This window comes from Coffea eugenioides, chromosome 8, assembly GCF_003713205.1.
Source record: "Coffea eugenioides isolate CCC68of chromosome 8, Ceug_1.0, whole genome shotgun sequence".
NCBI classification, from domain to species: Eukaryota; Viridiplantae; Streptophyta; class Magnoliopsida; order Gentianales; family Rubiaceae; genus Coffea; species Coffea eugenioides.
In genome coordinates, this window is record NC_040042.1 from 44668950 (window position 1) to 44691516 (window position 22567).

At 35.8% G+C, this 22567-nt stretch overlaps 2 protein-coding genes across 2 annotated transcripts; one reads left to right on the forward strand and one right to left on the reverse strand.

Moving 5' to 3' along the window:
* The first annotated feature begins 71 nt into the window (after positions 1-71).
* Positions 72-1410, forward strand: LOC113780876 (LOB domain-containing protein 4-like). Its single transcript, XM_027326657.1, has 2 exons — positions 72-116; positions 1057-1410. Exons 1-2 carry the CDS (start codon positions 72-74, stop codon positions 1408-1410), a joined length of 399 nt encoding a protein of 132 aa, XP_027182458.1.
* Positions 1411-5624: 4214 nt separating this feature from the next.
* Positions 5625-21491, reverse strand: LOC113780878 (DNA-directed RNA polymerase IV subunit 1-like). The gene is made up of 11 exons (XM_027326658.1): positions 21414-21491; positions 20110-20216; positions 19536-19656; positions 19324-19445; positions 18316-18369; positions 18015-18233; positions 16833-16970; positions 16654-16749; positions 14597-16534; positions 7769-7903; positions 5625-6152 (listed from the first exon to the last, which is right to left on the reverse strand). Exons 2-11 carry the CDS (start codon positions 20206-20208, stop codon positions 5625-5627), a joined length of 3450 nt encoding a protein of 1149 aa, XP_027182459.1. The 5' UTR covers positions 20209-20216; positions 21414-21491.
* Positions 21492-22567: the final 1076 nt, after the last annotated feature.

A 22567-nucleotide genomic window follows, 5' to 3' on the forward strand; every position in this document is an offset into this window, starting at 1 on the left:
CTAATCAATTTTTGAGAGAAGAAATATTCCTCTTATCTTTTCTTTTCTTTCTTTTTTTTTTTTTATAATTCATGGGTGCATGTAAGCTCAAGCTTTTTAGTCAAAGATTTTTCAATGTGAGTTGTTTGAAAAAGTGCATGCTTATATCATATAATCGGAACTTTTTTCTTTTTGTAGGTAAGTTCACACTGATAAAACTTGCAAAGTCTAAAAGTGTGCAAGTCTAAGTCAAAATTTAAAATTTTTCCTTAAATTTCAAAGGAGAGTGCATGGTATGTAATCATGAGATCACTTTAACGTTGGTGATTTGTCAAAATTTGGGTGAACTTCTTGATGACTTTTGTCCAAGACATTGGAATCTCTATGTTTTGGCCTAATTGATTATCTCAATTTCGCATCAGATTGCTTGTTTCAGGGTTTAAAGTACATCATGATATAAAGTTTAATTTCATGATGATGCTATGAACAGGATTTTATCGAAATTAGGTTAAAATTTTAAATAATAATTGCAGGAACATGGTCGCATTTAGTCGACATGTACCAAAAAAAAAGGACAGAAAACAAATTAAAAATTCTCCTACAATTTGAATGACAATGGGCGGAATCTAATTAAAATGCTTTCCTAACAATCCTTTTAATTATGCTGAAGAGTGATGTACATAAGCCAAGTTCTTATAATAAGTACTTAATACAACATAACATCCAAAGTATTACGTTAAAAAAGTCCAAAATTGTTTACCTGTTCTTTACTTTCTCCATAAATTTACCTAACTATTAAAGAAGCTTCATAATAAGGTTACTAATGTTGTAGAAAAAAGCAGGCTTGATATCTTTCACTTTCTCTTTGCTTCAAAACTTTCCGTTTTGTTACAAGATTTTGTTGTTTGGTTTACCAGTTTGTAAGTGCAATACTGCTAATAATGTGGAATCTTAGCCAAAGTACTAATAAATAAAATAATCTAGATTCTAGGCAAAGGATCAAGAACAAAATGCACAGAAGTATCAATCTTCTTTTTGCAATATCTGCTGCTCATTTCTGAAGCATAAAATTTGCAGGAGCTGCCGGAGCATCAGCGGGGCGATGCGGTTAGTTCCATGGTATATGAAGCAAATGCAAGAGTGAGAGATCCTGTATATGGTTGTGTGGGAGCAATATCATCCTTACAGCAGCAAATAGATGTTCTTCAAACTCAACTGGCACTTGCACAAGCTGAAGTGGTGCAGATGAGAATGAGACAGTTCTCTTCGATTTCGCCTGGCACTGCGACCAATTCACCTGATCACAACAACATTACATCTCCTTCGTCATCCCGGCACACACAATCTCATCATGATCGTACGTCCCTTTTTGCAATGGGGATGGTAATAGATCATCAGGCCAGCATGGGAGAGTCCTTGTGGTCATGTTAGAAAAGTTAGTAGCATGGCAAGCCATGCCTTGTCTGCCTGGCTTTTATTTAGTCTAATGATTCTACCATGGTCTTTCCCTTTATTGCCTGGCTTTATCATGGTCACTTTTCTTGTTGGGGTTTTCTTTTGTGGGCCTGTTTTACTTACATTACATAGAATTACCTATAGCAAATTAGATGATGATGATTAATGATTATAAGTGACTATATTGTAAATTTATACACATACCTTTTGTGAGTAATTAAAGAGTTATCTATGTGTAGTTGACTATTTAAGTAAAAGCTCTGTTTTGCTTCTGTTGTTTTTCTTTAGCCAAAACTGCATCGATTTCAAGCCATTATCTGCACTTCTCGCTGAGAAATCCAAGTCCAGTACCAGAGAAAAAAATATGTTATGTGATGACATAATTATTTCTTCTGCGCATGCTCTAAAGGTATGGAGGAATGGCAATGATTATTTGTAGGGAAAAAGATGCGCATCAGCAGTTGGTACCAATTAAAGTGAACTTGTGATTTCAAAGAAGCAGCTGAGCTAAGGAAGGAATCTTCCTGAACAGAGGCAGCTCTTGTGATGCCCTTAATTAATTTCGTGTAGAGATGAAATACATCGCAAATAAATAAATAATATCCAGGCTATGTTTGGATAGTAAATTTTTTTAAAATAATTTTTCGCTTATATCATAAACATTTTTTTTAATCCACCTTTTTACATTTTCAACCACATTTTTATCTCACATATATCACATCATAAAAAGTATTACAGTAATTATAGTACTCTATAGTGATAATAATAGTAGCAAGATACCAATAACAGCTAGTATTATTTGCAAAACAGGGTTTCAACTATAGTGAAACTACTATATGGTTGTAAAATATCAATAAATGACTCTTAGAATTATTGACTATGTTTGCTTTTTTCAAACTTTAGTAACTAGAATCACTCATGCTCTGAATGTTTGGAACAAAAACTATAATTCTCTCGAATAAATGTACAACTTTTGGAGGTTACATTACTAGTTTAACCAAATTCATTCCCTTGTTTTCCTTTGTTTAGTTTTACTTGGGCCAAATTTGCAACTTGCAACTAGTCTAGTTTTTGTCGCAAATTTCATTGACTAGTCAACTTATTCATTTGTCCCTTTTTGTAAAGAAGTGAAAATTCAGGTACAAAAGCAATTATAAAAACCTAGGATATGAATAAAAAAGAAAAAGAAAAAGAAAAATGAGAACTCGCTTGCAGGCCATACGGGCACAACGGAAATGATTAGCTGCATGATGATCTTGGATCGGTTCATGGGGTAGAGTTTCGAATTGGGGGAACCTTCGGTCACTGTGTAAGGTCCGGTCAGGTCAACGCAAAATGGGTTTTCGTTAGCGAATGGATTTGGTTTTACGTTTTAAGTTGGGTAAGGTAAGTGGCCTTAAGCTAATAGAGGGTGTACTTGCCTGCAGATTTTTTTTTGGGTTGGGCTACTTCGAGCAAATTTTTTTTTAGAAGCACAGAAATGAAACTTAACTTTGCCTTCTGATTTAATTTGTTTGTGTTAAATGCCCAAGTTTGGGCCAACAGCCTTCGTATCCTGTGGTTCGACCCAAACTAATAGGTTGGGCCCCACAGCCCAACATAGACCTTTCCTGAGCCCAATCAAAAGAAAACAATGCAGTTGAATGCGTTGGGGCAATTTTTAGTCATTCATGCTGCATACAATTCCATCATAGAATTTTATAACACTTTTTCCACTAAATTTCAACATACATATGCGGACAATTCCCATGGAACTCTATAATAATGAATCCTCACGAACTGTTTTTAAAAAAAAAAACTTAGAGAGATCAATTGGCATTAGAAGGGAATCATAACCCACTCAGCACATAAAGGAAAAAGGAAAAAAAATCTTAAAATTCAAGTCTAGTCTTCGATTATAGTAACTAACTTGATTAGGGATGGCAATGGCGGGAACCCATCTTACGAGGGAGGAATGGGGTAGGGGGGGGGAGAGGGGGGAGGGCAGGGATGAGAGGGATTTTCTTCCTCTTGCGTTAAATGAAGTACGTTAGAAGGGAGAGGCACAGAGCACACCCCGTCCCATTCCCCTCATGTTTGAGAACTGGGAATTTTACTCATGTTTTTTAAAGGTAAATTTGGAGCCTATAAGATTTAGGGAATGCAACTAGAGGTGTAATCGAGTCAAATCAAGTTCGAATATTATACTACTCGAGATCAAATCAAGTTAAAAAACTTGGATTCAAACTTGAGCTTGGTGTCGAACTCGATTTAATTTTGCATTACTCGAACTCGTGCTTATCGAGTCCAATTGAACTTAATTCGAGTTCAATTGAGTCTAATTGATATAATTTAAAATAGGAGACTAAATAGATAGTTCATACTAGTAAATAAAAATTAAAAAAACACATATATATGAAGCTCGATTAACCTTGACGAGCTTTTGAAATTCATATTATGTTCGAGCTCAACTTGTCAAGTTGCTCTATCTATTCAAACTCGAGCTCGAACTCGATCAATAAGAGCTTGAACTTGACCTTTGACAGAGCAAACTCATGAGCTATTCAATTAAACTCGATTCTTTTGAACCCCTAAATACAACAGTAGAAGGAGCAACTTAGAAACTGTATGTTTATATGCTCACAATTCATCTCATTCAACAACAAAAAAATGACAATATTTAAAGCCTCTCAATCATCTTTCCTTGTCCTATTCGAACGTATGATGATTTCCATAAACTAATTAAAATTGAATTCCTTTAGTAGTCTTCTGTTGGAAGAACAATAGACCTAGAACATATTAAGTTGGATTAGCCATCTACTTTTGCATGTTCATGTATTGGTGTTTTCTTAAAGTAGCAGAAAAAGCTTAGAGAAAATTTATTTCCCTATGGCCACCCACACAAGGAGCAGGGTGGGACTAGGGCAAATGTGAGGGCCCAAAATTTTCATACCTTTCATTTTGGCTTACTTGCTTGCATATATAGTGAATGATAACGGATTATTGTACCTTATTGTTTCTTTTAATTGATTGTCTAACGTTTTGTAGCATGACATATTTATGGAAAGAAAGAGATTTCAAACCCTAGCTTTGACCAAGAAAAAAAGGATTTTGTTCATTTTTGCTCACTTTTAGATGTTTGCAAGTTGTGTTGTTGTGACCCGATAGTTAGTTACATATTTTCTATGATTTTCATTTACTTGCCTTGAATTCTTGGTTGTTTTATTAGTTGAATCATGAATTTGACCTATTTTCTTATTTTACTTGGTGCATGTTTCATTTGATGCATGTTAAGTCTCATAGTGTACGTTGGAGGCACTACAAGAAAAATTATATACTACAAGAAAAATTATATTTGGAGGCACAACAAAATGATGGAATAGGGAACTTTTAGAGGCACTTAGACTATTGAGGCGCACACATGAAATGTCTACTAAACTACCCGTTTGGAAAAGGTTGGAGGCACTTTTTAATGCCATGTTTAATGAATGTGATGCACTCACAATTGCCATGATAGAAATTGCAAATAGGCACAAACCAATGTCTCTAAAGATGCACTATAAAGGCGTTTTACTTGGTATCATTTTTGTCCTTTTTAGGACACTTGTACATGTTGCCAAAAGGTGTTTTTCTAGGCACAATGAAGTGCATTATATACATTAATGGAGGCAGTTTACAATGTAGTGTTTACCTGTCTTTCAGGGCATTTTTTACTGTTATTAAAAGGAATTTTCAAACTCTCAAAAAAGTATCACGATATGTGGTTTTAGTAGATGCATTAGTTTCAATGTAGACATTGGCAAGTGCCTCAATAGCTGTCTTTTTTTTTTTTTTGGGGCAATTTTCATCCAAATTTTGTACTCTAATCTCCTAATACAATACGCCAAACACATAACATGCAAAAGTAAGATAGCCACTATGCCAAAGAATATAAATCTGCTTGAAAGTTTATACCTCATAATAAATTTTGTGACCATTTCATAAAGTACACAAATCTAAAGTTAATTCAAAAACTAGTATTGCTTCTCTAAACAAAAGGCTGCCATCCAACTCTTGCAATAGAATCCAGCAGCATCCTCAAGAACAGAAAAATATTCCACAAATTTGAAGTTAACTCAAAAACTAGCATTGCTTCTCGAAACAAAAGGCTGTTGTCCAACTCTTGCGATAGAATCCAGCATTGTCTTTTCTAAAAGTGCAACTATCAATCCTCATGAATCTTCACCAGTCGGATCATTTTCAAATTTAATCCATCTGGATTCTTTACATGTTTCACAATGCTTTCTGCTTGCATCTACTCCCCAATACAAAGTGCAGTCATTCGGACATGCATCATAGTTATCATACCCAAGTCCTAATTCTTTCATTAACTTTTTAGCTTCATAATAAGACTTAGGCAAACCATCCATCGCATCTGGAAAGGCTTCTTTCAATAAATCAAGTAACATATCAAAAATTTTGTTGCTGAGTTTACCAAGGCATTTGAGGTGAAGCAACCGAATCATAAAGGAAAGTTTTGAGAATCTTTTACATCCAGAGTAAAGCTCTTTGTTAGAATTATCAATTAGATTGTAAAATTTTTCAGCTTCTACATTGGGCAATTGGTTTTCGTATTCAGTTTCATCTATCTTTGTATGATCTTGTTCAAGAATTCCCAATGCATCATGAACCAAACCATGCATGTCATCAAGTTCACCCCGTACCCCATGTGAGATATCATGAGAAGTAGGTTTGGTGCACTAGAGTAAACAAATGCTCCATGAGCTGCCCAATGGGTGTATCCTTTAACAAAATCATAAACTTTCATATGAAGTTCTGCATTCTCCCTGGTAATACATACACCATACTTACATTCTTTACATGGACATAATATCATCCCATTTATACTTGAATTCTGGAATGCATAATCTAAGAATTTTTGCAAACCATCCCAATATTCTTTGCTTCGTCTATTCTTTTGCTTCCAAGTTTTATCCATATTCTGTAACCATGACATATTTAACCTTAAAATATGCACATTCATACATATACATATATATATATGTATAAGCAAAAAGCAATTAAGAATATCAAGAAGCTATTTGGAAGTCAACAAGAAGGTCACTGTTTGAGGTAAAAGCACAAGACATGAGCAAACAGACCGAACCCCAAAGGTTTTCCACCACTAGCCATTTATCACGTATCACCAAGTAAACAGTTTTTTACACGAATCAATGTTAAGAATAAAATTTGCATGTCATATGATATATCCACTGCAATGACACTCCAGTTTAGAAAAGAAATTAAGAATTCGAATGACCAAAAGATGAAAAGAAACGTACATTACAGGTTCAAACAAATGAACAGATTTAATAACATATATGTAACGTAATCTAATTTCTAATAAAAAAGAATACAAGAATATAAGTTAGCTTGTACCTCTAGCGAAATCAATGTGCACCGTCTTCAAGAACGAACATTTTCATAGATAGCTATCTTCAATTTAAACCTGTTATGAAACATTAATGAACTTAAGTAAAATTTTAACAATTGTATAATATTTTGAATAGGTGGTATACGTCCTTCACTAATTATTCAAGAAGAAAATAACATCAGCTTGCAAATTTCTTGACAAATATTTTAAAAAATGAGACAGAACCAAAAGTGCTGAATGACTTTTCCTAATTATTCTGAAGCAAATAGAACAAATAAATATAGAAGAGCAAATGACATTTTCTTATACAATTTTCTTATACAATTTCCTAATTACAATTTTCTTATAAGTTACAACTGTAGTCTTTGCTGTAGTGGAATCGGTGGCAGGCGGTTCATCATCAAGCTTTTCGGTAATCTAATTTAATATCCCAGATACTCCCTATGTCTGCTACTTTAGATAAAAAATTCTGTTTTTCCATACTAGAGAAGCAAATGACATTTTAGTAGAGGATATACCTGTCAAATTAGCATCAAAGAAGCTAGCTCCTACTAATGTTGCGCCTTTGAATTTGGCTTGCCTAAGTATTGATTGTTCAACAGAATTCACATGACGTCACGCGACTTATCTAGGATTGAATACCCCAATGAAAAAAAAAATGAAAAGGAAAAAGGTATGCAACATACTTAATCTAAATGCACAGAGAAGTGGATAAATTTCAACTCCACATAAAATTTTAAAATCTTGCTTGATCAAACTCTTCCCACTAAAATCTTTCCCGGAGAGATCTTGTTCCCTGGTAACTTCTACACCGTAAGGACCTCCACCATTTTCTCCTCCGATTACGTAACCCAAAATCATTAATCATTCAAAAAAAAACCCACAATTTTGAATCACAATAAACGCTAAAATAATTGCGGGCTAAATTGTAGTTTTGGTTACCTTGAATGCTAAAGCAGGGTCGGATGCAAAGAAGAGGGAAGCAGAGAGAAGGGCAAGAAAGCTTGCCCTGGATATTGATTCTCCCAAGCAAAGCAGAGGATCCTGATAAGCTTGAGACTGGTGATTCACGGGACGCTGTAATGTCAATGATGATGGATTTTATGAATAGGGTCCAAGGGTTTAGATTTGAAGAAGAAACTGGTGGAACTTTTGGTGTGAATTGTGAGAGGCGGAGCTTTCAAAGAGAAGTGTATTTGGGCAAACTTTTAGTGAAGCGGCAAAATTTTCCTTGCCGCGTTCTTTTTTTTCTTTTTCCCATGCTTTCTCACCATTTCTTTTATATCAGTGACAAAACTACGTTGTTTCTATCTCAATTTCCTATTACTTCTGCTAACATTCACAGGTAATGTCCTAATAGCTATTCTAATTTGACACATCAAAATTTTCAATTTAGAAAAAATATAAAACAAAGAGCAATGGTACTTGGTTCATGTTATTTTATTATGACATTCACTTTTTTATGTCTTCATAAAAGATGTAAAACAACACTTCCAAAAAAGTGTCCTTATTGGTATGTCATAATAGGACTTTTTTCTTGTAGTGTGTATGATACTAGTTTGATCGACTAGTGAGATGTGTGCGTTATATTTCATGGATGAGAACGAGTGTGGTGCCAGAGGGATTATGTGATTAAAAGTGTTAAGAGTTAATTGGAGAAGTCCTAAATATCTTGGTGTTTGGAGACAAAAGAGAGACAAAGAGATAGACTTAAGTTGGATTAGTACCACTTGTCGATCATCCAAGAAGTCTTGCTAAGACTTTGACCAAAAGTTGGTCTTGTATTTATCTTCCAATTTACACCAAAAATCCTTCATTTTTGCTCCATGAAGGCCGAAACTAAGAGAGAGAAAAGGGAGAAAAACTCTTGCATTTTCACTTTGAAATCTTGCTAGATTTTGTGGGAAAATCAACCTCAAACCCTAAATCCATCCGTAGAAGGTTGCAACAAGGAAGGAAGAAGCTTGGTGTGGTGTGATTTTGAGGGAAAAAAGCTGTGATTTGCTACTCTCCTTAGGAATTGAAGGTAATCTTGGTAAGGAACTATTTCCCCTTTAATCTTTCATTTTAGTGGATATATTACTTGAATATGGAAGATTTCATAGGTTGTGAAGTTGGTGGAACTTTTCTAGCTTTGATTCACATTTTCCAGCCATGAGATGATTATTTTCTAGCTTTGCTATGAAATTTTGGGCTGCCATGAGGATTTTCCAATTTATACATGTATTTTTGGCTTCACTTGAAGGATTTCTAGCTCTTGGTATCAAATTCCAGCCTAGGGTTTAAAATTTCTGCTTAGGGTTATGATGTATATGTGCTAGGGATATGCTTAAATTAGTTAGTTTTGTGGTTGAAATTGCTAGGAGAGGTATTGGCTTGAAACCCTCTCTTTTCTTCAAGTTTCTAGTAGATTTGTAGCTAGAAAGATTAGATCTTTGATAGGTTGATGATAGGTTTCTTTGAAATCTTGATTTAGGTAGATGACTTGAGGAAAATTTCTATTTGAAAGCTTCTTGCTGGCTGAAACTTTTGAGTGCTGTTAGCCCTTATTTTTCAAAACTTTTGGGAAAAATCTTGCTCCACAAACTTTGTTAGACATTAAACTTTGATTGTTGTGAGTTAGATTTGAACCAAAAATCATGAGCTTAAGTGGGAAGATTGAGTCAAGTGTTGCTAAAAATTTTTTCTGTAGGAGACTCTAAACAGTCTTGGAAAATCTATTATATCTTGGTATAGAAAAATCTGAATTGAGTCCTGTTTATTGCATTTGCAACTAGACTCATAACTCTTTTAATTGTGTAAAATTCATGGTTTGGTTCACTTTTTATAAATACAAGCAAAATTTCAAAGTGAACTGAAAATCCAATACTATCCTGTTTTTGCACTTAGTTCAGCAGTAACTGAGAATTTTGCACTAATTTATGGGTTGAATTTTATGAAGGTGTCTTATACCATTTTATAAGATTTATGATTTTTCGACTTACGAAACTCAAGTTATACTTTTTCAAAGAATGTCACCAAAGTTGGAAATTTTATCAAATGGATTGAGTGGGACTTGGAAAACTTTGGAAAACATTTCCTGGGTTTTAAACTTTATTTTGGTGAGATTTTGGATGCTTAAATTGCTCTCCTCACTTTTAGAATACATTTAGATTTTTTCTTGATTTGTACCTTCAAATTTGCCCTTGAACCCTACATGTTTGAGAGGCTATCTTGTATAGACTTGTGACTCATAGTTGAGCCTAATATGCGAATTTTGTTCACTTAACCTTTGGATGGTTGGACCATAATATCTTTATCTTGGATGTTCTTAGGGTTTTTTGGTAAGCACGAGCATAACCTGGGGACAAACTTTTGACATTTACTCTACTGATATCGGTGAGTGTTCCTTGCATATGTGTGCTTTAAATGACTATGTAGCATGTTGTGAATGTTGTTTGAATGTTAAATGCTTTCCAATGATTGCTAAATAGATTTTCGATTGGCGAGTATGTACTTTATCGCACTCGACCCAAACAAAAGTGAATTTTCAATGATTGAATGCTACTTGTGCATGAATGTAAGACTTTTGGCTGAACTAGGCCCTTGTCCTTCGTTGCCAGTCAACTCGAGCTAGAAGTGGACTCGGTCGAGCAACTGGTGACCCTAGGACAATGTTTGGTATACTCGAGTATTATCACGAAATCTGGTGGAGAACTGGCCAGTGAATTCAATGCAATGAAATTAATGAATGAATGACATGAACAATGAAAGAGTTTTCACTTGCAAATGTTTTCTAATATCGGAGGGATAAGGAAAATGGTTGGCGAATGAATGAATGAATGACTTCAATGAATGGCTCCAAGTGAACATGTATCCTTTCAATGAATGAACGATTGATTCTTGAATAACTGCTTATTACTGTGCTAAATGTAAATGTTTCCGTGTTTTGCCTGCATGATTGCTTGTTTGGGAACCTCACTAGCCTTTTAACTCATCCCATTAGTTAGTTTTCCTTACAAGAATGAAGGCTGAAGCAAGTAAGCGTGAACTAGTGTGTATAAGTTTCTTGTACTTGTACTTGTACTTTTATGGATTGAATGTATTTGGGATATTTGGCAATGTAAAGCTACGTTTCATTTTTGGCTTGTAAATGAAGTTGAATTATGGTTGATTTGAGGACCTTCTATGTTAATCTAGAGGCGTGAAAGGCCATTTTCAAGAATGTCAGTGAGTAAGTCCCGGCGAGAGCTGGACAGGCGGTCTGCCAAATCCTTGGGTTCACACTAGTACTCCTACTGTACTTTTATTTGCTTATTTGAGGTAAGATTTGGCCCTCATCAAATATGTGACGACCCCACCTCCCCCTAGGGTGTACCCAAGAGTTTGACAGACCGTCTGCCTAGCTCTCACCAGAACTCACTCACGTCGTCACGAAATTTACAAAGTAACAACCTCAACAATAAGGGCAATATCAATTACAACCCTAGACATATACAATTGTGGACATCAAATGCCCATACAATCTCTAAATACAGCCGAGGAGTTAAACTTACAAAATAAAATCAAACAAGCCCACTAGAGAGCTAAGGAGTGCCTATGCGAGCAACTAACAAAACTTAAACAAAGTCTATGTCTTCTCCAATTCCCACTCTCACATTCTTACCCCTGTAAGGAAAACAAATTTATGGAATGAGTTAGAAGTCCAGTGAAATTCCAAGAAAACATGCAAGTAAACTAGCAGGCATGATATAATATATAGCAAAACAGGTAACCAGATAGGGCATGTAATAATGTACAGTAAAGATCGCATTCCTATCGAAGGATATAGTTTGCTCTCAGAAGCAGGTACCATGGCAGCTTGTCCAGGGTCTGTTGACTTTCCATCAACCATGAAATTATAATATCCGTAGATCACCACTAAACGTCAATCTCCGTCCACCAATCATTCCCCTATCAAGCCCGAACACCAATCAAGTATCCAGGGTTCGTCAATCTTCTCGACCAAACCCTTGCCGGCTCGATTCAACCAACTAGCCATGAGTTGGGTTTACAACCCCAAGTATTCAAGTATTCATGATTTGGACTTAAAATCCAAGTATCAAGTATTCACGAGTGAAGTCGTTGGCTGTGACCCAATGCTCACGCAAGTAAAGATTGGAGACGTTAGTTATCACCTAACACTCCGTATTCAAGCATGTCACGAGTTCAAGTCATGAATTCAAGTCACGAGTAATCAGGTTAGAAATTTCGTCATTTACTCAAGGTTGTCCAACTTATCCGACCGCTCTAAGGTTGGTCTCAAGCAAAAGATCCAACGAGGGCTCAATTCAGCCATTACGGACCTACATTCACGCATACGCATGAGTAACCCAAGTTCCCACTTACCGACGTCTCGGATAAGTGTCCAAGGGCCCAGTTCGACTACTGGAAAAAGATATACAGTAGGTCTATAATTATGCACATGTACATACAAATTCGCACGCAAGATCAAGTATTTCAAGTCAAGATATAGGTCACTTGTAAATCAAATTGCTTGTACATGCATGAACAAGATATCAAAAGTTTAGTTAAGTTAATTCAAGTGTGATAAAATACACACTCGCCTAAGAAATGACAAATCAAGTGCCTAGCAATTTCTAGCAACAATAAGCATGGAACATGCAATTGGAACACTTACCAGTTCAAAACAGAGCAACATTAAACGTTCGTCTCCAAGTTATTTGTGTATTCACCGTCAAACCCTAAGAGCAACCAAGATAAAACATTATGGCCCAACCATCCAAAACTTACGTGAACGAAGTTCACATTTTGACTTAACTATGGGCCATACACCTATCCAAGTTGGCCTCCTAAATCACAAGGGTTCAAAGACAAATTTGAAAGTACAAATCAAGGAAAAATCCAAGTACATACTAGAGCAATGATTGACATATGGTTTTGGAGTGAAAAAAGAACATTTGATCCCAAGAAATATGAGTAACCAAAGAGTTCCTCATTTTATTTCATGGTCGGAAAATTCCAGCAACTAAACAGTGAAGAAAAACAAGGTAGTTCACCTCTTTAAGTTATGATATTCGCTCCAATTCAACCTCCCCCCCTTGTAGTTCAAGGTTTTAGCAAGTGAAATGAGCAAGATTGAGTCCAAAAGACCACCAAACCAAAGGACTTTAAGGCTAAAAGACAGCAGAGTAACTAAGTTGCAAGCCTACCAGAATTTTTGAAATGAAATAAGCACAACATGAGGTTTTCACCTCCCAAACTCATGGTTTTCGCTCAAGTTCAGCCCACAAGAGTCTTAACAGGTGTTTGGAACAAGATTTGGCCAAAATTCAACCTGAAAAGGTTGAAAAACAAAGTGAAATGCATCACCATCAGTTCGGCCAACAAACAATTCGCAGTCAACAAAATTAGAGGGAAACACCAATGAAACCTCTTCATTTCAACCAAAATTCAACACACAAGTAAACCTTAACGGTTTACCAAGTATCCTAGACAAGTTTACCACAAAATCACCTCACAATTAAAGGAAATCAAGTTGGTTTCCATTCGGCCAGCAAGCAAGGCAGAAAAACAACTAACCTCCCCTAATTTCCTAAAGTTTCTCCTCCACATTTAAAGCTTAACTTCATGGCAAAACATCCTTAATCAAATCCCCAAGTTATAGGAAATAAAAGGTACTTGTTCTAGTCCACAAATCTAACCAAATTGGTCATATACATACCACCATACCAAAACTGAAAAATTGCATCTTTGTGGCGACCCCACCTTCCCCTAAGGCGTACCAAAGGGTTCGGCGGACCACCTGCCAAACCCTCGCCAGGACTCACTCACTCGTATCACGTGCATACATCCGTGGACCATAAATAACATCACAATTCAAGCTTATAATTTACATTGATGCACAATCAAGATACAAAACCTCAATATACCCAAACTGGTTCAAAGTGTATACAATCCAGATACAAAACATTCTATTCGAGTAATAGCGCGAGTACAAGTCAAAAGTCAAAATAACTAGACTACGCTAGTTTTTACAGGTCTCACGCCTCGCTCGTACCCCTGTAAGGAAAACAAAACTAACAGAGTGAGTCAAAACCCAGTGAAGTTTCAAATATCAAATTGGCCATCAAACAAGATAATAATAGTGTAATAGTGAAATAGCGAGCAAACAAGTCCAATCAAAGAGATAATACTTCAGGTAATCAAGAATATATGGATCATATTCACATGTAAGGATACAGTGGCTCATGTATCGGCTCCATCCCAGCTTGATCGATTGGTAGTTGACACTCCGTCAACTTTCAAGTAATAACTAGTCCGGAAAGAAAACCCATTCGAAAGCCATCTCGTCCCTGATAACCCCTTCCGGGCCCGCAGCCCACGCGAAACACGGTGGTAATATCTCGAGTAGACCGATAGGCCGAGGAGATAAACTCCCACTCGACATTACTATCTACAAGGTTCGTTACTAATCGACCCAGGCTTTGCCCGGCTCGACTCGATTAACTAACTACAGGGAAACTCGTTTTTAATATGAACAAATTGATTAAGATTTGCAGCACCCACAGACCAAGTAATTTAAAATCAACTCATTACTACACAACATTTTGTTGAGCAAGCAAATAAAAATTACTATAAACTAGCTCATGAAAGAAATTCAGAAAAAATGTTGGGAAGATAAAGCTAATAATTTAAATAAAACATAAAACAAATAAAGCCAATAAGATAACTGAATAAGAGGCATGCATAGATAAATACAAACAAAAAATGCACAAGAGAGATGGGAACCTTCAGGTTCAGGAGTGGTGATGATTCAAGTGCACTAATAGGCAAGTCTAATGCACTGTATGCGGCTTCAGAAATCGCACAAGCAGCCAGTGCACCAACAGGATGACCACCCACAACATCATAAGCAGGAATTGTCTCACTGGGAGACTCATCATTGCAGTTACAGGGAGTCAGAGTATCTCTGCTATTGTATGAAAACTGAATAAGTTGATTTCCATAAGAATTTCTTACTGTTCCATCATATCCAATGCTTAGATCACGCATGAAAAACATAAGTTTCCGGGTCAAAGTCCCAGACACATCTGCATGACCACTGAAAGAACTATCTCGAGTTGTCAATGAATGCACAAAACATTCCATAGGATTTAAGCCTGTTAGAAATGAATTTTCAATGACAGCAAACGGGATGTAAGAACCGGAATGATCTAAGGTACCATGAGATTCATGAACAGAGATCTTATGATAATTCCAGGTAGCACAAGAAAGCTGATGGGGAATACTAAAGGATAATGGAACCACTGAATGCTGCAAACCAAGACACATACTGTGCTGAACTAATTTTAGCAAGTTGCCCTTGCTTCCAGCCATTAACATAGACAAAAATGAGTTATCCTTGCTCACATAGTGGTACACCAAATGCTGAACATCCAAAAACACTTGCTTAAAAGCAGAAACAGAAGCTTCACTGAGTACTGAGGAGTTCTGCTGCTGAATAGAAGACAAATGCTGTTCTCCAAAATCTACACTACGTTTGTTTGCTTCAGTGCTTTCAACAAGGAAATCTTGATTGGAACCCATCATCAGAAGTCTGATTGAAGATAGCAGCTCTGCTTCTTGCAGCCCACAAGAGACTTCTTCAATCATATTTTGTCTGGAATATGCATCAGAAGTAAGGTAAAGATCAGAAAGTGATACACTTAGCCCTCTCATTGCCAACCACTCACAAAGAACTTCCTGTGCAGCACACAGAAAGCCAAGAACTTCATTTTTACAGCATCTAACAAGACTATGGAAGAGGTTCCCATCGTTATCCCGCAGCCAAGAAGACCCACTAGAAGAAGTAACAACTTCCCCTTTGCTTATCTGCACACCATTTGACTGTGAAACATAATCAAAACATGGAGGAATAAGTAGGGAAAATAATTGTTTCCCTGTCCAAAAGCACTTGTTTCCAGGGGCTTTGGTGATAGCAGGAATTGGCATTGGGCAAGAGCAAAACATCTGCAATTGCTGCATTTGAAACTTGTCCAAAGTCACCCCATCCTCCAAAATTAAATGAGCTGCAGTTAAACTATCATGACTTAGTGACAAAAGGTTTCGACCACTCTGCCCATTAAGTAGCTGTTTGTTTAGAGCAACAAGTTCATTGAGTTCAACTCTAGAATCAACTGATTGAGATACATAACCATGAAGGCAGTCACCATCAAAATCTCCACGGAGAGGAGAACAAATAAGAGGATTGATAGAGAGAACTGAATTTATTGGAAGAATTCTGACAGATAGGGAAAGCATGGAGTGCTGATGGATAGACGGAGGCCTGTTTATCAAAACAATATCTCCATCAAGCATAGGCCTATACAAAACATCTCCACAACACAGCTTGTCAATGATACTAAGTTTCTCAAGTCTACCTCCTCTACGAACACAAATCTCTCCACCACCAACAAGTATTAGGGCAACATAATCCTTTAGCTTCCCAAAGTTCCACCTGTTCACATGCTCAGAGACAAGCAGCTTTTCTGCAATATGACGAGGCATGCCAATTTCACCAAGATTTATATTCGGATCGCCAACTACAACCATGCGAAAAGCATGATCAGTTCGCTTTCCCAAAAGTAGTTCTTTGATATACTTTAAACCAGATGTAGCAACAGCAGAATCTTTAAAACCAAGCACACTGAAAGCAGAATTTATAGCTGATGACTTTTGAGATCGAACCTATAGCAAAAATGTAAAATATACACAATAATCTTTGTCAAAGGCCATCTTTGTATGTTTTCTTAGTCTTTTAAAGTTTGACTGGAAAAGGGAAGAGAACATGAATCAGGTTCTTGTACCTTTGAAACTTTAATGAGGTCCAGAACACGAGCACTCAGTTCGTTGGCAGTTCCTCTAAAATCAATCAGTTTTTTGTACAACTTTGTTTTTGTGTCCTGCATATCATTTCCAGATTATAGAATAGGAAATATAATATTTCACTAATTATATCAAGCAAAATACTGTATATTTCACTTACAAAAGTTATATGTTGTCCCAATTCTGTCACACGATGACAGTTGGGAGTCAAAAGAAAACAGTTAAGGAAGACAGAGCTTTTCCTTTTCAGAAATGATTCAAGGAACCTCGGGTCAACATCTTTTAAGATGTTATAAACCTAAAAAACAAAAGAATTATTAGAGAGAGAGATGAGCAACAAGGATAGGTCATACAAAATTGATAGCAAAAACAGAAGAAAGGCTTTGGAGAGGATATAACATCAAACAACAGATAGCAAAAAAAACATAGTCTAAATCACAAAAAAGTCCATATAGCACATAATTATAGCTAGCTAATTTACATTACAAAAGCAATGCAGACAATCCAAGCCATTTGACCCCATGACAAATAAAGCAAGGAAGACATACTATGTCACTTCACCAATATGAGGGCAGGATACTGGGTAGCATGGGTATATAGCAGTTACACAAACTTCATAACCACATTTCCATTGTCAACCAGCATTGATAACTTATTTTATCTGGTTCTTACTCAAACTGCAGACAAAAACCCTCTTCATGGAAAACACTATTAAAATCCAAGATCTTATTTTTGATCTTTTTATTGCTTTGAATGCCATTTTTCGTCAATTAGCATTGCTGAAACTTGGAACTTCTGTTATTTATGAACAAATCAAGTACAGTGCTTTATCATCGAAGCAGGTTTTAATACCTTCACATGTTCCTTTCCTGCATGATAACCATACATTAGCATCATACTCACCACCCCTCGCAATCTTAGCTTTGACATGATTCTGATACGAGAGGTTATTGCTAGCAATTATACTAGTTTTAAGGTTCCCATCCTTTAGGCAAAAATGCTTGGTTATTATGATTTTTTCAGGGGAAAATTCCAATTTTAAGGATCTCATTGTTGGTGTATTCCATAAGATTACAGTGCAATTGCATTGAATCATCATTGTCAGAATAGCAATAAGATCCAAATGGTGCTATAACAAAACACTCTTGATTAGAGAACTATCAAATAGATAAATGATGTTACTCCCAGATTCGTTGTTTATCAGAGTGTTCCACCTGGGTAGTGAATTATGAACTTATAGTTTCTCTATGCAGACAAAAATTAATTTAATTGCAATGTTGAGGAGAAAAACAGTGCACAAATTACTCATATTTAATACACATCAGCATTATACGCTTGTTACCTGGGCATGTGACAGAAGGCGTTTATTTGATCCCAAATTATTTAGATCTTGCTGAGCATCAGAAGGAATAATATCCCAATAATCAGAAGCCATTGACCCTTTTGAACTCCTATTGCTTGATGACCTTTCGCTCACTTCTGCACTTATTGCAGTTTTGGCGAAGACATCTTTTGAAGTCACTTTGAATTTCATTGGTGGATAAGAATCTCTTGACCTTCCCTGCTCATTTAACCAGAGATACATCAGTTAAGAAATACCAGTAGCCTGTTAGGAAGACATATTGATACAGAATGAACCTTACATCACAATATTTACAAGTATCAGAGTGGTCACGCACAGATGTTGATCCAGAGCTCTGATACAGGCAAAACAAACAAGGATTATGGACTAGCAAGTGACTGAAAATAACTATTTAAGAAATAGAATGCATAGATAAACAGTACTTATTGGATCATATAATGGTCAAGCCTATATCACTAATTTTCTCAAGAGAATTGCCAAAAAAGAAAAAAAAAATGAAAAGACACTCAAGTAAAGTCATAATATCAGGAAGAAAATTTTCAAGCAGGAACTGCATTTTAAAGAAATGAAAAATTATCAGCATCAATTAGATTCTTCTGATATTCTTCAGGAAAAGTAAGGTAGTTCTTCCAGTCTCACTTCATGATCATGGATCCAAAAGACCTAAAAACAACTTCTAAAATTGATGCCCAGGATGAAAAGGCCTTTAAAATTAAAATGCGATGAAGTATTGTATCTAATCAGCTCCACAACAAATGAATAGAAGAACCACAAAGAAATACTCTGTTTATTGCCAAAATAATAAACTTTCGATGTATATGACAGTCATTAGATGAATTAATCGACTCTACACAAAGCCCATAGAATTCGTCTCCGTGCACCAAGAGTAAGTCCAGAAAATCATCCAATGCATTTTTTGATATGTAAATAGTCAAATAGACTGCTGGCTCTGTATATGTTTATACAGAATGAAGAAGCCAGTATCAAGCCTTGAATACTTCAGAGCTAGCCAGTTAAATCCGAAAGAGTACACCAAATTTGTCTCCTTTCCGTACAGCTAACTAGATTTAATTCTTCCTCAACTTTTTAAAGCAAAAAATTAGCAAGTCAGGTACTTCTGCCAACAAACATCCTTCATCTCCGAATTCAGTTGATCAATTCAGAAACATTTATCATGAAATGATTATTTAGTCAAGCTTACCAACAGAAAGTATATATTATATAACCCTAGAATCATTAATCATCTCAAACAACCTTAATGATTACTAAAAGGAGCATAGTACCTGACCTTAACCTTATTAACATGAACAGATTTGCATGCCGGACAGATCTTATTTAAAATCTGTGCAACCTCTGGTAAGAAATATGGGTTGAGAATTGTAAAAGGGAAGTTGATTAAACCAAAATGACCTGCAAAACAGACAATTTGTAGTCCCTCATGTAATACTATCACAGCAGCATATCACAAATTAGCATATAGAATATAAGTTCCAATTGTACCTTCACATTCTCTTCTGTCTTTGGCACCACAAGTATTGCAATGGTTAATTAGATTAGGAAAACCCAAAGCAGGATCTGTCACTTCACTGGCAGCTCCAATTAGCTTCACTGATTTCCTTACCTATGAAGTGGCAAGGAAAACTTTTAAACAGAAGCCATAGCAACATCATATCCAAAGAGTTCTACTAAAGGGCAACTACAGTTTAACCAAAAATATCAACAAACTTCCCTCCCTGACCCCTGCATTCTCTCTCTCTGTGTAATTAATCAGTAGATATCTCACCACGAGACGTGTTGGATCCACAAATCTAACTGTTCTATTTTCATGTTTACAAAGTTAAGAGAGAAACAAACTTGTCACAATTGCAAAAGTAAAAACTCATCTTTTAAAGAGACCTGGGTAAATCAGAAAACATAGGGACCACGCACATGGTTCCAAGTTCCTTACATACTGACATTGCACATAAGTTTTAGCAATGTCATAAGCATGCTGACATTTCAGGCCAGTGTCAGAGTTCTCTATTAAAGAAAAGTTTAGTTCAAGAGGAAGCCATCATTTGATGTTTATACTTACTGCATCAGCCTCAGATAAAATGTTGAAAGAAATGTTCATTAGGCGACCTTTCTGCTCTAGCTTCTCTGAATGCTCAATATCAATTGTCGCCCGATCCATATTTAGTTCTGAAATTGACAAGTTTGGCCGTAAGAGTCTAGCAGATTCATATATCAAGCAAGCTGAAAATGAAATTTCCAGAAAGAAGAAAGGCAAAGGCAAATCATGATGCATTGAATTTCAAGAATTTTTAGTTAGTACTTTAAATATTTTAATTTAATCTTTTCCTAATGGGTTAGGCTACAATGAAAGGTACTAACCATTAAAATACCAAAGAAATAAAAAGGTATTATATTGAATGGTTGCACCTTAATCTAAATCACATTTTAATTTGTAAACTTTTTCTAATAGGCCCAGGACATGCATGTAAAAGAAAAATCAGTTGCGGTTAGATATGGACCTGGGTGGCCAGCAAAGCTAGTTTTCAATGAGCAAATTCTAATGGAAATCAGATTTTAATGGACCAGAACTTGCACATCCAGCGATGGAAGGCAGGTTCTTTTTTCTGTTAGGTTAGAAGTTATAGCATGGAAAAATTTATAGCCTGGAAAAGAAAAAGATTGATGATACAAAGCCATAACAAGTCTTAGCAGATTGTCGCCAACTCCTGCTAAAGTTCTAGAATGGTAAAAGTAAGCTATATGCATGTTAAAGGCATTGAGACCATAATTGCATGCTACATGGTATAGTTATTAGCCAACAATTTCCTACACAACAGGCTTGATAAGTAAATTATGGAACTTCTTCATGTTCTTCTGATGCATTTTACTTTTGAACGCTTGGTGACTTGGCTTACCTGTTCATATACCAAGAGAATCATCAGGAGGAAATCAATGACATATGGAAGAAGGCTCGAGATTTAAAGTCTTGATATATTTCCACTACACTCCCACTCATAATCTCACATGTCAATCATAGATACAGCAAGTGTATCCCTTATGATAGAAAAAACTGTTTCGGGATCTCTACCTTCTCTAATACCCTCTTTAGTTGTCAAATCATTTACAGGTTTAAACTATTAGAAGAATATTAATTCAGAAGAAAACATTAACTTTACTTTCCAATTTGAATTGAGCATTTCAAACAGGCCTGATCATGTGAGCATATTTTCTTCAACTACTCTACTATACCATGTGGACTGCGTGTATGTAATGAAGAGAACCTCATACATTTATTTAGACACATACAAATCAAAATAGAAACTCTGAGGTTACCAGATTGGAACCAGATATTAGAATTTCAAGAGAAGACTTTTGTGCAGATACCCACTGGCTCAGCAGGAAAACTCAGTGGAGATACTCTCTATACATACTCCAGTCTTTACCCAAACATAACCACTGTCTGCAGCAGAAAAACACATATGCCAGTGGATCAATACTAGAAAATATGAAACAATTGGAACAAAAATAAGTAATTAATAGTCAACTCATCACTTTCCTGCTGTTTAACAAACTTCATTTTTCTAAAAAGAAACAATATCCAAATCTCGCTTTCAAAGTGCATATATTAATGAAAACCAAATCTACAGTGGCTTTTATTGGAAGGTCGATGTCAGGAAAAAGAAGGTGAAACAGCCTCCTATTGCTGCCTCTGTTAAACTTCTTCCATCTGTGAATTCTCTAACCATGGATTCTATACCTCCTAACACTAAACGAATTTGTTTCATCGACCTTCTATGAAACATAAAATATATCATCCATAAGGTAGAGATACCCAGCTGTTGAAAACCCAAAAAAGGTTGATATCATCATCTCCATAGTTTTCAAATTTATTCATTTCACAGACTTTTTCCATGCTTTATATTGTTAACACACCCAATTTATCTAACAATCATATAACAACTAATCCCAAAGCTTCCAAATCAGGGTAAGGATATTCTAAAATACACCTGGTAGAGATATTTTCTTAAGATGTCCCACTGATGGATTTGGAAAAGATTTAAATTCAGAAAATTTGCCAACTTTCATGCCAGAATTCTAGGTTCATTATATCCAGAGTTACCCAAACTTTTAACAACCTTTCAAACTTTAATGGTCAGACCTTATAAAATCTCAACCATGAAGTCCACTCAACTCCGGAAATTATTATTATTATTATTATTATTATTATTATTATTAAAATGACCTTTCTTCATACTAGAAAATGCAATTCTGAACTTGTAAAACTCAAGGGAAAGCGATCCTCCCTCAGCAGATACAGAATGCATTTCCACTGCTGCCAAAACAACTTTTCTGGCCTTCTATACTATCAAGCCCAAGAACGCAATGAACATCAATTACTGGTAAAAAGTAATCTCACAAGAGAGGCAGTAAAAGAAATGAATAATAGGCTTAGGCAGTGTTTAAATTGAAAACCATATTGTTTACATTTTCAATATTTACTAGCAGTTCTCTGAGACTTTCAGAACCATAAGTATAGC